Raw genomic sequence first — 16,058 nt, forward strand, 5'->3', positions numbered from 1 at the left:
ACAGGAGGTGGCGGCGGCTACAAGCATAGCCAGCTTCAAGAGGGGGTTAGATAAAAATATGGAGCAGAGGTCCATCAGTGGCTATTAGCCACAGTGTATATATTTTGGGCACAGTGTGACCCAGAGTGTTGGACTGGATGGGTCATTGGCCTGATCCAACATGGCTTCTCTTATGTTCTTATTTGTTTTGAGGGCCGGATCTGACATAAATGAGACCTTGTTGGGCCAGACCATGCCAGGTTGGGCCAAGCCATGTCAGGCTGGGCCATTTTAAGATTAGAAAGGAGAGAGAAAATTTCATAAAGAACGCAGACAAATACACATATTTTTAAAAAACTTAAAACATGCTTAAAATGTTAGCATTCATTGCTCTTAAAGCTGCGTTCTTTGTATTTCTCCATAGGATCCAGGGAACCGGGCAAGGGTAACTCTGGCTCTTTCCTTCCTTCACCAGGGGACCAGGAGGGGGGAGGAGCCTCAGCCAATAGAAAGAAGTGAGGCTTGGCTCAGCTGTGCGACTGAGAGAGGATAGAGCCTGGCAAAGCAAGTTCTCCCTTCCTCCCCAAGGGAGGAGCCTCAGCCAATGGAGAAAAGAGAGGTTTTGCTCTGTAGCTGCTGTGCGATTGAGCAAGCCTGGCAAAGCAAGCTGTGATGCAGAAGGACGCAAGATATAGGGAGAAGGAAGCAGATGACAGCCAGTTGCTCGGGGGCCTGATTCGGCTTCCAAACTGCATGTTTGACACCCCTGCTCTAGGCAGATCCTGCACTGAGCAGGGGGGTGGACTAAACAGCCTGTATGACTCCTTCCAACTCTATGATTCTATGAAAGCCTGGTTTGCATGAAGAAGAGCCCAGGTTCAGTGTATGGGATCTCCAGTTAAACTGCATCAGGACAAGGCAGTAGGTGAGGTGAAAGACTTCTACCAGAGACCCTGGAGAGCAGCAGCTAGTCTCAGTAGGGGTTGTGGCTCAGTGGAAGAGCTTCTGCTTGGCATGCAGAAGGTCCCAGGTTCAATCCCCAGCTCAAAAGGACCAGGCAGTAGGTGATGGGAAAGACCTCAGCCTGAGACACTGGGGAGCCATAGAGAGGGTCTATGGCTCTGTGGGAGTGCAGCTGCTTTGCATGCAGAAGGTCCCAGGTTCAATCCCCGGCATCTCCAGTTTAAATAAGACCAAGCAGTAGGTGAGGTAAAAGACCTCTGCCTGAGACCCTGGAGAACTGCAGCCAGTCAGAGTAGATAATGCTGGCTCTGAAGACAGCTTCCCATGTGTGCATTTCCGTGACCTCAGGAAAAAGACTGCTCCAGAATGTCTGCATGGTGGACTGGACTTCTGCGGCTTCCCATGTGCAGAAGAGGTGGTTTTACCGCTAGGCTGCAGTCGCGCCTCAGCATCGGGACAAACAGAGCACCTTTATATTGACGCCAGGGGTGGAATTCTAGCAGGAGCTCCTCCTGCTGTAGCCAATCCTCCAAGAGCTTACAAAAAAGATCCTTGTAAGCTCTTGGAGGATTGGCTACATCAGGGGGTGTGTGGCCTAATATTCAAAGATGCTCCTGCTAGAATTTCACCCCTGATTGACGCAATCCACAGCACAGGGAGGGGCTATCTGCAAATGGGCCCAATCAGCAACTGCCCGTACAACTGAGCCCTTCTCTGTGGTAGCCCCCACCTTGTGGAACAGCTCGCCTGAGGTGGTTCGGAAGGCCCCCGCTCTCCAGGCTTCCTGCAAACTGCGCAAAACTAAATTACACGAGAGGGCTTTTCTATGCAAATAGGGTAGCATTGTCCAAAAGGCTTCACAAAAGTTACTTGGATAAATTATCAGGGACTGTGGTCTGTGCGTCCTTGTATAGGTTGCTGCAGGGTGGATCCCGTTGTGTCATTTTGCACCACTGAATGTGTCACCTTAACATTTATGCTTCAGTTCTGCTTGTTTGGCTTCTGGTTGGTTCTACAACCTGCACCCTAACTGCTTTGTTTACTGAATGTCCCGTCTTGTCAATTGATTGACTCACTCTGTGTGATCCACTTTGAATTCCAATGGGAAAGGCAGACTTGAAATAACCCAAGTAAATAAATCAATACTGATCTCGAGGGGGACCGAGGGTCTGATTCAGCGGAGGAAGGGCAGGAAGGGTTGCGTCGGTGCTTAGTTCTCGTAGCCTTTTCTTACATGCCCAGGGAAATGCCCATCGCCACTTCGGTACCAGGAAGCAATCTGTCTCTAGGCCGGTTTGGCCTGAGATCCTGAAGGGTTGCGGGGGGGGGGGGGTTGCCATCTTCTGGGCATGGAGCAGGGGTCACTGGGGGATACTTGTGAAGTCCCTGCATTGTGCAGGGGGTTGGACTAGATCAGGGGTGGCCAAACTGCAGCTCTGGAGCCATGTGTGCCTCTTTCACACATATGGTGTGGCTCTTGAAGCCCACCCTGCCCTATCAGCTGACTTGGAAAAGGCCTTTGTCTCTTTAAATCACTTCTTCATGTCCAGCCAGCTGGCAGCTTGGAGAATGCATTTAAAGTTAAGGTTTCCTTCCTTCCTTCCTTCCTTCCTTCCTTCCTTCCTTCCTTCCTTCCTTCCTTCCTTCCTTCCTTCCTTCCTTCCTTCCTTCCTTCCTTCCCTCCCTCCCCTCCCTCCCTCCCTCCCTTCCTTCCTTCCTTCCTTCCTTCCTTCCTTCCTTCCTTCCTTCCCTTCCTTCTTCCTTCCTTCCTTCCTTCCTTCCTTCCTTCCTCCCCTTCCCTTCCTTCCCTTCCCTCTCTCACATATCTGACATTCATGTCTTGAGGCTCTCAAACTTCTGACATTTATTCTATGCCACTCTTACATTAAACAAGTTTGGCCACCCCTGGACTAGGTGACCCTGGAGGTCCCTTCTAACTCAAGGAGGAGGAGTACATTGGATTCATCCCCAGCCTTTCGCTCAGAGTCTCAGAGCAGCTTATCATCTCCTTTCCCTTTCCTCTCCCCACAACAGAGGTAAATGGGGCTGAGAGAGCTCCGAGAGAACTGCTCTTGAGAGAACAGCTCTGAGGGAACTGGGGCTCACCCTGAGCCTGCCTTGGTGGGGTGGTCAGGATATAAATTTCAAAAAGAAAGGAAAGGAAAGGAAAGGAAAGGAAAGAGAGGGAGGAAGGAAGAAGGAAGGAAGGAAGGAAGGAAGGAAGGAAGGAAGGAAGGAAGGAAGGAAGGAAGGAAGGAAGAAAAAGGAAGGAAGGAAAAAAGAAAGGAAGGAAGGAAGGAAGGAAGGAAGGAAGGAAGGAAGAAAAAGGAACGAAGGAAGGAAAGGAAGGAAGGAAGAAAAAGGAACGAAGGAAGGAAAGGAAGGAACGAAGGAAGGAAAGGAAGGAAGGAAGGAAGGAAGGAAAGGAAGAAAGGGAGGGAAGAAAGGGAGGGAAGGAAGGAAGGAAAAGGAACGAAGGAAGGAAAGGAAAGGAAGGAAGGAAGGAAGGAAGGAAGGAAGGAAGGAAGGAAGGAAGGAAGGAAGGAAGGAAGGAAGGAAGGAAGGAAGGAAGGTTACCCAGGAGCTGCATGCAGAGGAGTGGGGAATCCAGCCCAGTTCTCCCGGATTAGAGTCTATTGCTCTTAACCACTACACCAAACTGGCTCTCCAGTAAGGCAGCTTCATGCATGCAGCTTATTCCAGCATCCACCTGCCCTTCCCACACAGGCTATCTTTTTCAGATAGCCACATTTTGTTCCAGGCTGAGCCGTGCGTGTGCAGGGGCGGGGGGGTTTCGAGATCAATAGGGTGCAAACCCCTCCTCTACGCCCACTGCCCGAATGGATGCGTCCAGACGGACGGTGCTCACCTGCGTCAGCCACACGTTGGTCGTCATGATCTGCTCTCTCTCGTGCTGCCAAGAGAACCAAAGACAAAGGGTGTCAGTGGAGCTCCCTCCATAGAGGGGGTGGCTAGAGACTTGCGGGGGTGGGGGAGAGTTAGTTGACACCCTAAGCTTAGTGTTGCAAGATCTTCCTGCACAACCAGTGGGGGATGAGGGCACAGGGTTGCCAGATCCCGGCTGGGAAACTCCTGGAGATCTGGGGATGGTGAAGCCGAGGGAGAAGAGGGACCTACCTCAGTGGGGTGCGATGCCCAGAGTCCACCCTCCAACGTATCCACTGTCTCCAGGGGAACTGATCTCTGTAGTCTGGAGATGAGCTGTAATTCCGGGGGATTCCCAAGTCCCACTTGGAGACTGGCCTCCCTACCTGAGCTAAAAAGTTCCTAATTCAGATTCCAGGGGTCCCCCTTCCAAAAGAAGAAGAAGAAGACTGCAGATTTGTACCCCACCCTTCTCTCTGATGTGTAGATGACTGGGGAAGGCAATGGCAAACCACCCTGTAAAAAGTCTGCTGTGAAAACATCATGAAAGCAACGTCACTCCAGAGTCGGAAACGACTGGCGCTTGCACAGGGGACCTTTCCTTCCTTTCCTTCTCTCTGAATCAGAGACTCAGAGCGGCTCACAGTCTTCTGTATCTTCTCCCCACACAGCCAGACACCCTGTGAGGCGGGTGGGGCTGAGAGAGCTCTCCCTGCAGCTGCCCTTCCAAGGACAACTCCTGTGATAACTATGGCTGACCCAAGGCCATCCCAGCAGCTGCATGTGGAGGAGTGGGGAATCAAACCCGGTTCTCCCAGATAAGAGTCCCTGCACTACACCGAACTGGCTCCTCTAGTTTGCAGGAAATCCTGCAACTGGTCCATTTCCAGGCTCCAGATCAGAAAGGGGTGGAGCCTGCAAGTTCAGGGGGAGGAGCTTGGAGTTTCCTTTTTATGTCCTTGAAGCTGAACCCTCAAAGTGCAAGCGTTCCCCCTCTCCTCTCCTCTGGGTGTGGCTTTTCCCGTTGGTTGCTCTACAGACTCACCACGCTGATGAGCTGAGCCAAAGACACCATCAGCTGCACCGTGACCAGCTCGGAGCCGTTGGTGGCTGGCCGGATCAGCTTGTTGTAGCGCGACGGGTCCAGGAGATGCTCCACCAGCCGCTCCTCCGTGTCTGTCCCCAGGCTCCCTGCAGAGCGGATGCAGAGCAGGTGAACAAACCGCCCTTCCCAAGCAAAGTGCCTACCCCAAGCCAGACTTCCTCCCCCCACCCCAACCCCATTGCATTATCCAGAACCAATCCAAATTGCATGCAGCTACGAGGTTTTGCCAACCGCCCAGTAGGTCAAATACAGGGGAATTTTGGGGGGTAGGAAAAGCCCAGCAGGGACTCATTTGCATATTAGGCCACACCTCCTGAGGGCACCATTGTTTTGCGCAGGGATTTTTGTGGAAAAGGCTCAGCAGGAACTCATTTGCATATAAGTCCACACCCCCTGATATCATCATTGTTTTGCGCAGGGATTTTTGTAGGAAAAGCCCAGCCAGAACTCATTTGCACATTAGACCACACCCCCTGATGGCACCATTGTTCTGCGCAGGGATTTTTGTGCAAAAGGCTCTGCAGGAACTCATTTGCATATTAGGCCACACCCCCTGATGGCACCATTGTTTTGCGCAGGGATTTTTGCAGAAAAGGCTCAGCAGGAGCTCATTTGCATATAAGTCCACACACACCCTGATATCATCATTGTTTTTGCGCAGGGATGTTTGTAGGAAAAGCCTGGCAGGAACTCATTTGCATATTAGGTCACACCCCAATGTCACCATTGTCTCACACAGTGGGATAACTTGTCTATTGAATCATTGACTGGGGGGGGGGGGGGTGCGCAGAGAATCATGGTTTGCCTCGTGGTTTGGAAGGGCCTTCAAGCCACAGCTGACTTCTGGCGCCCCCCGGTGGCGGGTTTACAAGATTCCAAGATTTGACAAGTTCAGGTTAGTCTGGCCCAAGGATGGCCCAAACTTGCTTAATGTAAAAGCCACATAAAATAAACATCAAAAACTTGCAAGCCGCAAGACATGAACATCAGATGTTTGAGAGAAGGAAGGAAGGAAGGAAGAAGGAAGGAAGGAAGGAAGGAAGGAAGGAAGGAAGGAAGGAAGGAAGGAAGGAAGGAAGGAAGGAAGGAAGGAAGGAAGGAAGGAAGGAAATAGATGGAGGAGGGAGATGGAGGTGGAAAGAAAGTAACTTTAACTGCATTCTCCATGCTGCCAGTTGGCTTGGCAAAGTGATTTAAAGAGACAAATGCCTTTTCCAAGCCAGCCGACAAGGTGGTGGGGGGCTTCAAGAGCCACACAAGAAGTGTGAAAGAGCCACATGTGGCTGTTCCCTTCACCGTTTGGCTACCCCTGGTCTGGGCATAGATTGCCTAGGGCTCTCACCCGCCCAAAACAAAACCTTGGGCCGGCTCTGAACATCTCCACAGTGCCAGTGCTGAGTGAAGGGAGCAATCCACAAATTTCTAGGCCTTCCTCACCCTGGAGTAGGCACCTTAGAGCTGCCAGTCTCCAGGTGGTGGCTAGAGATCTCCTGGAATTACAGCTGCCCTCCAGGTGACAAAACTGGAGAAAACAGCTGGTTGAATTTATGACACTATACCTCACTGCGGTCCCTGCTTCATCAGATGCATGAAGGGCAATGTTCCCTCTAAGCTGCAGAGACTTGTGAGCAAAAATTCTACTTTGTGAGCTACTGGCATTAAAGAAGACAAAGAATTGCAGATTTATACCCCGCCCTTCTCTCTGAATCAGAGACTCAGAATGGCTTACAATCTCCTTTATCTTCTCCCCCCACAACACACGCCCTGTGAGATGGGTGGGGCTGAGAGAGCTCTTACAAGCAGCTGCCCTTTGAAGGACAACCTCTGCCAGAGCTATGGCTGACCCAAGGCCATTGCAGCAGCTGATGAAGGGTCACAATCCGTGTTCCCTCTAAGCTGAGTTAGTGTGAGCTAGCATTCAGATGTTTGGTTTCCGGCTCACACATTTTTGTTTTCGCTCAGAAAAAAAATAGCCCCGGAGCAAACTAATTTATGCAGTACTTCACAACTTTAATGCCAGTAGCTCACATAGTAGACTTTTTGCTCCATGGAGGGAACATTGGTCACAATTGCCTAGCAGCTCTCGGTGTGAGTCTATAGACACAAACACACAGGTACAACCACAAGGCATGATTCCCCAAATGAGTCTGGAAGCCCAAATGCTCTCGGAGACAGTGATGTGAGATTGTTAATGCAATAAAGAAGAAGAAGTTGTTCCAGGTAAAATGATCCCATCACCGTGTCTGTGGGATGCTCCCAAGCGGTAATAATCCGGTGGACCAAGATGAATCATTTAGAGAACCGATGAAAGAGAGAGAATTTCTTTGCACAGTGAACTAAGCAGCTCCGTTTCTATTGATCCCCAGGCAGAGCTAGGCACATTGATGGTTTTACACAGGGCTTTTTTTGTAGCAGGAACTTCTTTGCATATTAGGCCACACCCCTCTGATGTAGCCAATCCTCCGAGAGCTTACAGTAGGCTCTGTACAAAGGGCCCTGTAAACTCGTTGTGGATTGGCTGCATCAGGGGTTTGTGGCCTAATATGCAAAGGAGTTCCTGCTACAGAAAAAGCCCTGCATGGAGACACACGTGAAGCTGTTTTACTCTGAATCAAGACTATTGACCCATCAAGGTCAGAAGGGTCTACTCTGACTGGTGGAACCAGAGTGGTGTCGTGGTTAAGGGTGATGGACTCTAAGCTGGAGAACTGGGTTTGATCCCCCACTCCTCCACATGCAACAGCTGGGTGACCTTGGGTCAGTCACAGCTCTCACAGCCCATCCCACTCCCCAAATAAAATCTAGCTCGCTACATAATGCTAAAAAAAAAAAGAGCTAGAGCAGGGGGGGTAAAACATGTGCCCTGGGGCCAAATCAGGCCCTCGGAGGGCTCCTATCAGGCCCCCGAGCAACTGGCTGTCATCTGCTTCCTTCTGCGTCACAGCTTGCTTTGCCAGGTTTACTCAATCGCACAGGAATGCCAAACTCATTTGTTATGAGGGCCGGATCTGACAATACATGAGACCTTGCCAGGCCATGTTGGGCTGGGCCGGGCCATGGGTGTACCTATTTAAGATTAGGTAGTAGAGATATATATATTTAAAAAATCTTAAAGCGTGCTTAAAATGTTAGCACTTGTTGGTCTTAAAGGTGCTTTCTTTGTATTTCTCCCATGGGATTCAGGGAAGTTGGCAAAGGAAGCTCTGGCTCTTTCCCTCCTTCCCCAGGGGACCAGGAGAGGCAGGAGCCTCAACCAATGGAGAAAATTGAGGTTTTGCTCTGTAGCTCCTGTGCAGTTGAGCAAGCCTTGCAATGCAAGTTGAGATGCAGAAGAAAGTAAGAGAGAAGGAGAAAGAAATAGACAAGAGCCAGTTGCTCGGGGGCCCGATAGGAGCCCTCTGAGGGCCTGATTTGGCCCCTGGGCTGCATGTTTGACACCCCTACTCTATTTTCTCCATTGGCTGAGGCTCCTCCCTTGGAGAGGAAGAGGAGAGGCAGAGCTTGCTATACCAGGCTCTCTCGACCGCATAGCAAAGTTAATGAGCCAAGCTTCTCTTCCTTCTGTTGGCTGGGGCTCCTCCCCCTCCTGGTTCCCTGGGGAAGGAAGGAAAGAGCCAGAGCTTCCTTTGCCCAGGTCCCTGGATCCCACGGGAGAAATACAAAGAAAGCATCTTTAAGACCGACAAGTGCTAATGTTGTAAGCATTTCTAAATTTATAAAATTGCGTTTGAGTCATTTATGAATTTTATATCTCTGCTACCTATATAGGTACACACACGGCCCGGCCCGACATAGCTTGGCCTAATGAGGTTTCATTTATGTCAGATCCGGCCCTCGTAACAAACCCCTGCTTCAGGTGGCTGTGGGATCTCCTGGCTATAAAAACACGCAATGCCATATGATAATTGATTTGTTTTACTCAGACTGGCAGCGGCTCTCCGGGGTCTAGGCAGAGGTCTTTCCTATCACCTACTGCCTGATCTTTTGTAAACTGGAGATGCCGGGGATTGAACCTGGGACCTTCTGCATGCAAAGCACAGGCTCTGCCACTGAGCCACAACCCCTCCTAAAAGGCTTGAGTAAAGTGTTAGTAATAGTACTACTACTAGGGGTTAGGGTTGCCAATCCCCAGGTGGGGGCAGGGGATCCTGTTGGGGTTTAGATATACGATTAGCAGAGTAACGTGGAGAGAACCACAAATAACAGCCAGGCACACGGTTTAGCTTAAGAAACAAAGTAGTTTACTTTACTCATGAGGAAAAGGTATGACTGGGATTTCTAGAAAACAAAGAAGGATTCAATATCCTGTCTAGCTTCTAGGCGACATCTCGACTCTCTCGAGTCCTGACTTCAACTGCATGGAGATCTAAGGGCTTAACACAAAGGGCAATAAAACTAGGGTTGCCAATCCCCAGGTGGGGACAGGGGATTCCCTGGTTTGGAGGCCCTCCCCTCGCTTCAGGGTCGTCAGAAAGCGGGGGGAGGGGAGGGAAATGTCTGCTGGGAACTCTATTATTCCCTATGGAGATTTATTCCCATAAATCATGGAGAATTGATCTGTGGGTATCTGGGGCTCTGGGGGGGCTGTCTTATGGGGTAGAGGCACCAAATTTCCAGTATAGCATCTAGTGCCTCCCCCCAAAATACCCCCCAAGTTTCAGAAAGATTGGACCAGGGGGTCCAATTCTATGAGCCCCAAAAGAAGGTGCCCCTATCCTTCATGATTTCCTATGGAAGGAAGACATTTTAAAAGGTGTGCCGTCCCTTTAACTGTGATGGCCAGAACTCCCTTTGGAGTTCAATTATGCTTGTCACAGCCTTGATCTTGGCTCCACCCCTAATGTCTCCTGGCTCCGCCCCCCAAAGTCTCCTGGCTCCACTCCCAAAGTCCCCAGATATTTCTTGAATTGGACTTGGCAACCCTAAATAAAACTGATCAAATGGTTTCCCTTAGACCACCACCCAAATATATGGATTAGCCTATTAGGGCTCTCCCTCAGTGGTCACTATGCATATTGACACCTAGCCTTGGCGGGAAGTACGTGCGCACATTCTCATTGGCTCTACCTACTCACTGGCTAAACATCAGCATGCATATACAAACACTTAATTAACTCATGACAACAGGAAGTGAAATTGCATCAGAAACCCAACGGATCCCCCTGTTTAGAGGCCCTCCCTGCACTTCAGGGTCATCAGAAAGTGGGGGGTGGGGAGGGGGAAATGTCTGCTGGGCACTTCATTATTTCCTATGGAGATAGCTTTCCATAGGGTATAATGGAGAATTGATCATTGTTATCTGGGGTTTGGGGGGGGGGCTGTTTTTTTGAGGTAGAGGCACCATATTTCCTGCAGAGCATCCAGTGCCTCTCCTCAAAACACTCTCCACGTTTCGAAAGGATTGGACCAGGGGGTCCAATTCTATGAGCCCCAAACGAAGGTGCCCCTAGCCTTCATTATTTCCAATGGAGAGAAGGCATTTCAAAGGTGTGCGGTGGCCCCTTTCAATGCGATGGCCTGAACTCCCTTCGGAGTTCAATTATGCTCGTCACACCCTTGCTCCTGGCTCCGCCCCCAAAGTCTCCTGGCTCCACCCCCAAAGTCTCCTGGCTCCACCCTCAAAGTCTCCTGGCTCCACCCCCAAAGTCTCCTGGCTCCGCCCCCAAAGTCTCCTGGCTCTGCCCCCAAAGTCTCCAGGCTCCACCCCCAAAGTCTCCTGGCTCCATCCCCAAAGTCTCCTGGCTCCACCCTCAAAGTCTCCTGGCTCCACCCTCAAAGTCTCCTGGCTCCACCCACAAAGTCCCCAGATATTTCTTGAAATGGTCTTGGCAACTGGTCGTGGTAGCACCCCCAGTAGTAAGAGTACCATTGCTATTACTCGTAGTCTTTGTTGTGGTACTAGTAGTAGTACTTCTGCTGCAACTGCTGCTGCTGCGGGTAGTAGTAGCAGTAAAAACGAAGCAAAGTTGGTAAAACGAGCTTTCGTGAAAGTGAGCCTGGTCTCCCAATTGCCCTGGCTGTGTCTTGACCAGAAACCAGCCTCTCCAAGTGGGCCGTTTTCCAAGCTCGGCTCCTGATGAATAGCTAATCCAGGCATTCATGAGAGCATTTCGGCAGGCTGTTAAAATGTCACCAGCTTCCCGCAGCGCAGAATTATGGCCCGCCTGATCCAGCCACCTTCCTGGGCAGCTGAGGCATCTGTCCTTTCGATCCTGGCATCCGCACTGCACCCCGGTTTTATGCTGGGGGAGATCATCGGAACCAGACAGGGTTGCCAGCCTCCAGGTGGGGCCTGGAGATCTCCCAGAATTATAACTGATTCCCAGGCTACAAGAGACAAAATGCCGTTTTTTCTCTAGGGGAACTGATCTCTGCGCTCTGGAAATCAGTGTAATGCTAGGAAATCTCCAGGCCCTAAATGAAGGTTGGCAACCCTACGAACCTCAAAGATCTGTTCTGTTTCCCCCATTCTTAACGACTTGGCAGCGCATTAAAATTACCCCTTTCTGTGCCCAGGAGAGGTAAACACATCTCCCCTAACTGGAAAAGAGAGGAAGGGATGATGGATGAGTAGATACCATTTGGCTCCAACCCAAAGCCTGCATAGCTCAGCACCGCTGGCATAATCAGATGCCAGACGAAACACAGAGGGCTCTCTTCTTGTGCGTCCTCAACATCTGCTTCAAGAAGGGATCAACATCTGGAGCAGAGGTCCATCAGGGGCTATTAGCCACAGCATATTGTTGGAACTGTCTGGAGCAAGTGATGCTCTGTATTCTTGGTGCTTGGGAGGGGCAACAGTGGGAGGGCTTCTAGTGTCCTGGCCCCACTGATGGACCTCCTGGTGGCATCTGGGTTTTTTGGCCACCGTGTGACACAGAGTGGGCCGTTGGTCTGATCCAACATGGCTTCTCTTATGTTCTTATGCTCTTGACAGGTATCCTGCTTCTCAATGTGGAGGTTCCATTCGCAATTACCATGGCTGCGAGCTGTCACTAGGCCTGCTAGGGTTGCCATCCTCCAGGAGGGGGCTGGAGATCTGGGATTATAGATGATCTCCAAGTCAGAAGAGATCAGTTTCCCTGGAGAAAGAAGAAGATGTTGGATTTATATCCTGCACTCTGCTCCGAATTTCAGAGTCTCAGAGTGGCTCACAATCTCCTTTATCTTCCTCCCCCACAACAGACACCCTGTGAGGTGGGTGGGGCTGGAGAGGGCTCTCACAGCAGCTGCCCTTTCAAGGACAACCTCTGCCAGAGCTATGGCTGACCCAAGGCCATTCCAGCAGGTGCAGGTGGAGGAGTGAGGAATCAAACCCGGTTCTCCCAGGTAAGAGTCTGCGCACTCAATCACTACACCAAACTGGCTCTTAACCACTACACCACACTTAACCCACGTAACCACGACACCAAAAAGCAACTGTTTTGGAAGGTAGATTCTACGGCATTATACCTGGGGCTTTTGGGGGGGGGGTAGAAAAAGCCCAACAGGAATATGTTTGCATATTAGGCCACACCCACTGACATCACCATCGTTTCACACAGGGCTTTTCTGTAGATAATATGCGGCCACATGGCGCAGAGTGGTAAATAAGCAGTGCTGCAGTACTGTGGTCTGAACTCTCTGCTCAGGACCTGAGTTCAATTCTGGTGGAAGGTGGATTCAGGTAGCCGGCTTGAGGTTGACTCAGCCTTCCATCCTTCCGAAGTTGGTAAAATGAATCCCCAGCTTGCTGGGGGGGGGGGGGGAGTGTAAAAGACTGGGGAAAGCAATGGCAAACCACCCCGTAAAAAGCCTGCAGCAAAAACGTCGTGAAAGCAACATCACCCCAGAGTCGGAAACGACTGGTGCTTGCACAGGGGACCCTTCCTTACTGTAAATAAAGCTCGGCAGGAGCTCATTTATATATTAAGCCACACCGGGGGGGGGGGTTGGAGCAGGAACTCATTGCATATTAGGCCACACCTCCCTGATGTAGCCAATCCTCCAAGAGCTTACAGGGCTCTTAGTACAGGGCCTACTGTAAGCTCCAAGAGGATTGGGTACATCAGGGGGAGTGACCTAATATGCAAAAGAGTTCTTGCTATTAAAAAAAGCCTTATATTAGGCCACATACCCTTGAGGTAGCCAATCCTCCAATAGCTTACAGGGCTTTTCTTACAAGGAGTTCCTGCTACAAAAAAAGCCATACCCCCTGACACCAAGCCAGCTGCAACTGTGTTCCTGTGCATTCCTGCTCAAAAAAAAAGCCCGGATTATACCCTGTTGATGGCCCACCGCTCTCCAAGCCCCGTCTTCCTCAGGCTCCACCCCCAAAATCTCCAGGAATTTCGCAATCCAGAGCTGGCAACTTTAGGCCTGCCTGCCGTGAGTGGGATGCTGTCCATATCCTTTGGTGCACAGAGCAGCTGGTATCCCTGGACGTTCTATTTAGTTATAGGGATTGGCGAAGCCGTTCCTCGCCCAGACGAGGCGCACTCGCCTGCTGGATTTCTGCCTAACGTCTAGCCGCCGAATGCACTGAATTAAGCATCTCTTCCCGAATACTCTCCTTGGCCCACTTCTGCAGCAGAACCGCTGCCGCCGCCTTCTGATTCATTCTTCCCCGTCATCCATTAGGCAGTTCCTGGGCTTCAGCCCTACCAGCGTTAGCCCTGGCGGAGCTCCTGGGCCGGCAACAGCTGTCTGTCAGGCAGAAATCCAGAGGCGGAGCCTTTCCCCGCTGCTCCAAACCCAGCCTTGAATTCAGAAGGTCCCTGGTTCAATCCCCCACATCTCCAACTAACAGAACTGGGCAGTGGGTGATGTGAAATTCCTCCACCTGAGACCCTGCCGAGCTGCTGCCACTCAGACCAGGCCTTGGATTCAGCAGGAGCTCAGGGGACTACAGCTCCTGAACCTTTCTGAGGGTTCCCCCTCCTCCTCCCCACCTACCTTGTTCACTGAATAGGAGGTGCAGCTGCATAACAATCCCTGGATTAGGAGAGCGGCCAGCCAGCCATAGGGCTGCTAAGTCCCCGGTCACCCAGCCAGGAGGTTCCCAACCCACTGGACCAGATTGGGCCGGCGGGGGGAACCTCCCCCTACATTGCTGGTGCGTCATCAAAATGGTGGTGCCCATGTGGGGGTGCGCTAGACGTTTCTGGAGGAACTTTATGGTTTAAAGAGAATCTCCAAGCACTTTGTGAAGTGCTTTTCCCATGCATAGTCAGTCCCCCCACATTTGGGATTAGGCAGATTTAGCTCAATTGGTGTCCGGTTGAAACCAACATGATTTTCAGGGTATGAGCTTTTGACAGTCCAAGCAGCCTTTGCCAGATACAGGATCTGCTGAAGGGACTAGATGACTCTGGAGGTCCCTTCCAACTCTATGATTCTGTGATTCTAAGGGGGCTTTAACTCTCAGAAAGTTCATATCCCAAAAATTTGTTTGGACTTTAAGCTGCAACTGAACTCAAATCTTGGCTCTTCTACCACAGACCGACGTGGCCAGCCTCTGAAACACATCATTGGGCTCTCAGAGCAGCTGTCCTTTCAAGGACAACTTCTGCCAGAGCGATGGCTGACCCAAGGCCATTTCAGCAAGTGGATGTGGAGAAGTGGGAAATCATAAGAACATAAGAGAAGCCATGTTGGATCAGGCCAACGGCCCATCAAGTCCAACACTCTGTGTCACACAGTGGCAAAAAATTTTATATACACACATACACTGTGGCTAATAGCCACTGATGGACCTGTGCTCCATATATTTATCTAAACCCTTCTTGAAGGTGGCTATACTTGTGGCCGCCACCACCTCCTGTGGCAGTGAATTCCACATGTTAATCACCCTTTGGGTGAAGAAGTACTTCCTTTTATCCGTTTTAACCTGTCTGCTCAGCAATTTCATCGAATGCCCATGAGTTCTTGTATTGTGAGAAAGGGAGAAAAGTACTTCTTTCTCTACTTTCTCTATCCAATGCATTATCTTGTAAACCTCTATCATGTCACCCCGCAGTCGACGTTTCTCCAAGCTAAAGAGTCCCAAGCGTTTCAACCTTTCTTCATAGGGAGAGTGCTCCAGCCCTTTAATCATTCTAGTTGCCCTTCTCTGGACTTTCTCCAATGCTATAATATCCTTTTTGAGGTGCGGCGACCAGAACTGCACACAGTACTCCAAATGAGACCGCACCATCGATTTATACAGGGGCATTATGATACTGGCTGATTTGTTTTCAATTCCCTTCCTAATAATTCCCAGCATGGCGTTGGCCTTTTTTATTGCAGACGCACACTGTCTTGACATTTTCAGTGAGTTATCTACCACAACCCCAAGATCTCTCTCTTGGTCAGTCTCTGCCAGTTCACACCCCATCAACTTGTATTTGTAGCTGGGGATTCTTGGCCCCAATGTGCATTACTTTGCACTTGGCCACATTGAACCGCATCTGCCACGTTGACGCCCACTCACCCAGCCTCAACAGATTTCTTTGGCGTTCCTCACAATCCTCTCTGGTTCTCACCACCCTGAACAATTTAGTGTCATCCGCAAACTTGGCCACTTCACTGCTCACTCCCAACTCTAAATCATTTCTGAACAAGTTAAAGAGCATGGGACTCAGTACCGAGCCCTGCGGCACCCCACTGCTTACCGTCCTCCACTGCGAAGACTGCCCATTTATACTGACTTTCTGCTTCCTATTACTCAGCCAGTTTTTGATCCACAAGAGGACCTGTCCTTTTACTCCATGACTCTCAAGTTTTCTAAGGAGCCTTTGATGAGGAACTTTATCAAAAGCTTTCTGGAAGTCAAGGTAAACAACATCTATCTGGTCGCCTTTGTCCACATGTTTGTTTACCTCCTCAAAGAAATGTAACAGGTTAGTGAGGCAAGATCTTCCCTTGCAGAACCCATGCTGAGTCTTCCTCAATAACCCGTGTTCATCAATGTGCCTACTCATTCTGTCCTTGATAATGGTTTCTACCAACTTTCCCGGGATTGAAGTCAGACTGACTGGCCTGTAATTTCCCGGATCTCCTCTCCTCCCGGTTCATCCAAATAAGAGTCCGCACACTTAACCACTACACCAAACTGGCTCTCTAACAACAAGAAGAACATATTCGATTTGTACCCCATCCTTCACTC

The 16,058-nt window shown here is 50.4% G+C and overlaps 1 protein-coding gene across 1 annotated transcript in view; it reads right to left on the bottom strand.

Moving 5' to 3' along the window:
- Window positions 1-16,058, bottom strand: part of CHRNB2 (cholinergic receptor nicotinic beta 2 subunit) — a 60,293-nt gene that overhangs the window by 16,639 nt on the left and 27,596 nt on the right. The window contains exons 2-3 of the mRNA XM_060255438.1: window positions 4,874-5,019; window positions 3,812-3,856 (exon numbers count right to left, since the gene is read on the bottom strand). Of these exons, the coding sequence (XP_060111421.1) occupies window positions 3,812-3,856; window positions 4,874-5,019 (191 nt within the window). The remainder of the gene's footprint in view (window positions 1-3,811; window positions 3,857-4,873; window positions 5,020-16,058) is intronic.

The sequence above is a fragment of the Heteronotia binoei genome, chromosome 1, assembly GCF_032191835.1.
Source record: "Heteronotia binoei isolate CCM8104 ecotype False Entrance Well chromosome 1, APGP_CSIRO_Hbin_v1, whole genome shotgun sequence".
NCBI classification, from domain to species: Eukaryota; Metazoa; Chordata; class Lepidosauria; order Squamata; family Gekkonidae; genus Heteronotia; species Heteronotia binoei.